The 1,279-nt window shown below is 60.3% G+C and overlaps 1 protein-coding gene across 1 annotated transcript in view; it reads right to left on the reverse strand.

Annotated features, from left to right (window-relative positions):
* Window positions 1-302: 302 nt before the first annotated feature.
* The window catches only part of CDHR2 (cadherin-related family member 2), a gene marked incomplete at its 5' end in the record, with an annotated part of 9,616 nt that continues 8,639 nt past the window's right edge, over window positions 303-1,279 (reverse strand). The window contains 4 exons of the mRNA XM_010181669.1: window positions 303-422; window positions 634-694; window positions 793-870; window positions 959-1,072. Of these exons, the coding sequence (XP_010179971.1) occupies window positions 303-422; window positions 634-694; window positions 793-870; window positions 959-1,072 (373 nt within the window). The remainder of the gene's footprint in view (window positions 423-633; window positions 695-792; window positions 871-958; window positions 1,073-1,279) is intronic.

A 1,279-nucleotide genomic window follows, 5' to 3' on the forward strand; every position in this document is an offset into this window, starting at 1 on the left:
CGCGGGGCTGCCTGCACCTCCCTCTCTTGGGGCTGAGCGGGACAGGGGACAGGGGAGCAACCCTGGGAAGGGACTGGAGACAAGAAACCAGGCCAAGCCCCGCAGTGACACTTGCCTCCCCTCTGACGCTTGCCTGGCCCAAACCAGCACCCTTCTGGTGCCAGAAGGGATGACCCCCAGCAGGCTGATGGCCACAGGACACTGATCCCCGTGGGACAGGTTTATTGCCAGCCTCCAAACACAAAATGACTGAAGCAGCTGCCTGAGTCCTGCTCTGGCACCGCTGCTCCCCACACACCTGCTCACAAGTCGGTGGTGGTGAAGACAGTGTTGATGTATGCTGTTTTGGTGGGCTCCTTCAGATTCAGGGCAGCCACCAGCACCTCCTCATCTGTGGGGTCTGTCAACTGCGCTGTGTCCTGCTGCAGGAGGAGAATGTGGTCAGAGGGGATGGGGACAGAAACGGGGGATTGGGACACTCCTTCCCAGGAGCTGGGGGCTGTCAAGGGGATGGAGAGGAGAGGAGAGGACATGAGGAGTCCAGGAGCCTGGGGACCACAGCAGAGAGAGGGGGAATGTGGGGTGCAGTGGCAGGACTCCCTGATGGGCACCAGCAGCACTTTGCACACTCACCTTGGCCCTGTAGTTGTCATCACTTGGTGCATTTACTGTGTTTTCATCCAGGGAATTCGTGCTGTGGAGAGTGGAGGGTGGGGATAGAAGAGGGGTCAGGAGAAGTTGGGGCCACAAGATTATGGCCCTGTATCCTTCAGGACCTGTCACAGAGCTCACCTGGCCACAGAGACAGAGTCCTCGTGGAAGCCCAGGTCTTTGGAGGGATCAAGCGAGAGGTTCAGGATGGGGTTGGCCCTGGTTGGGGATGGGTGGCAGGTGAGTGACCGTCCTGTGGGGTCAGCCCGGGGCAGCCACAGCCCTGCCACAGGGAGCCCCCACTCACCCCTCTGCGTTGTACTGGTTGGTCCCAGGGATGCCGGCTCCCTGCTGGGCCATGGCAGGGCTGAACGTTGTGGCCACCTTCAGAGCCTTCATAGCGCTCAGCTTCCTCTTGTAGCTGCACGGGGATGGGGTGGGTGAGAGGGGCATGGGGGAAGCCAGGCCATGCAATGGCATGGGCAGAAGCAGGATGGAGGGTAAGGATGGGTCTGGGTGTACTGGTGAGGATGGGGGTGGTGGTGGGAGGCAGGAGGGTGTGTGGGTGTTGTGGTACCTCCTGGTAGTGAGAACCAAGATAAGTGTCATGATGAGGATGAAGATGAGC

This window comes from Mesitornis unicolor, unplaced genomic scaffold (genome assembly GCF_000695765.1).
Source record: "Mesitornis unicolor isolate BGI_N332 unplaced genomic scaffold, ASM69576v1 scaffold43593, whole genome shotgun sequence".
Taxonomy (NCBI): domain Eukaryota; kingdom Metazoa; phylum Chordata; class Aves; order Mesitornithiformes; family Mesitornithidae; genus Mesitornis; species Mesitornis unicolor.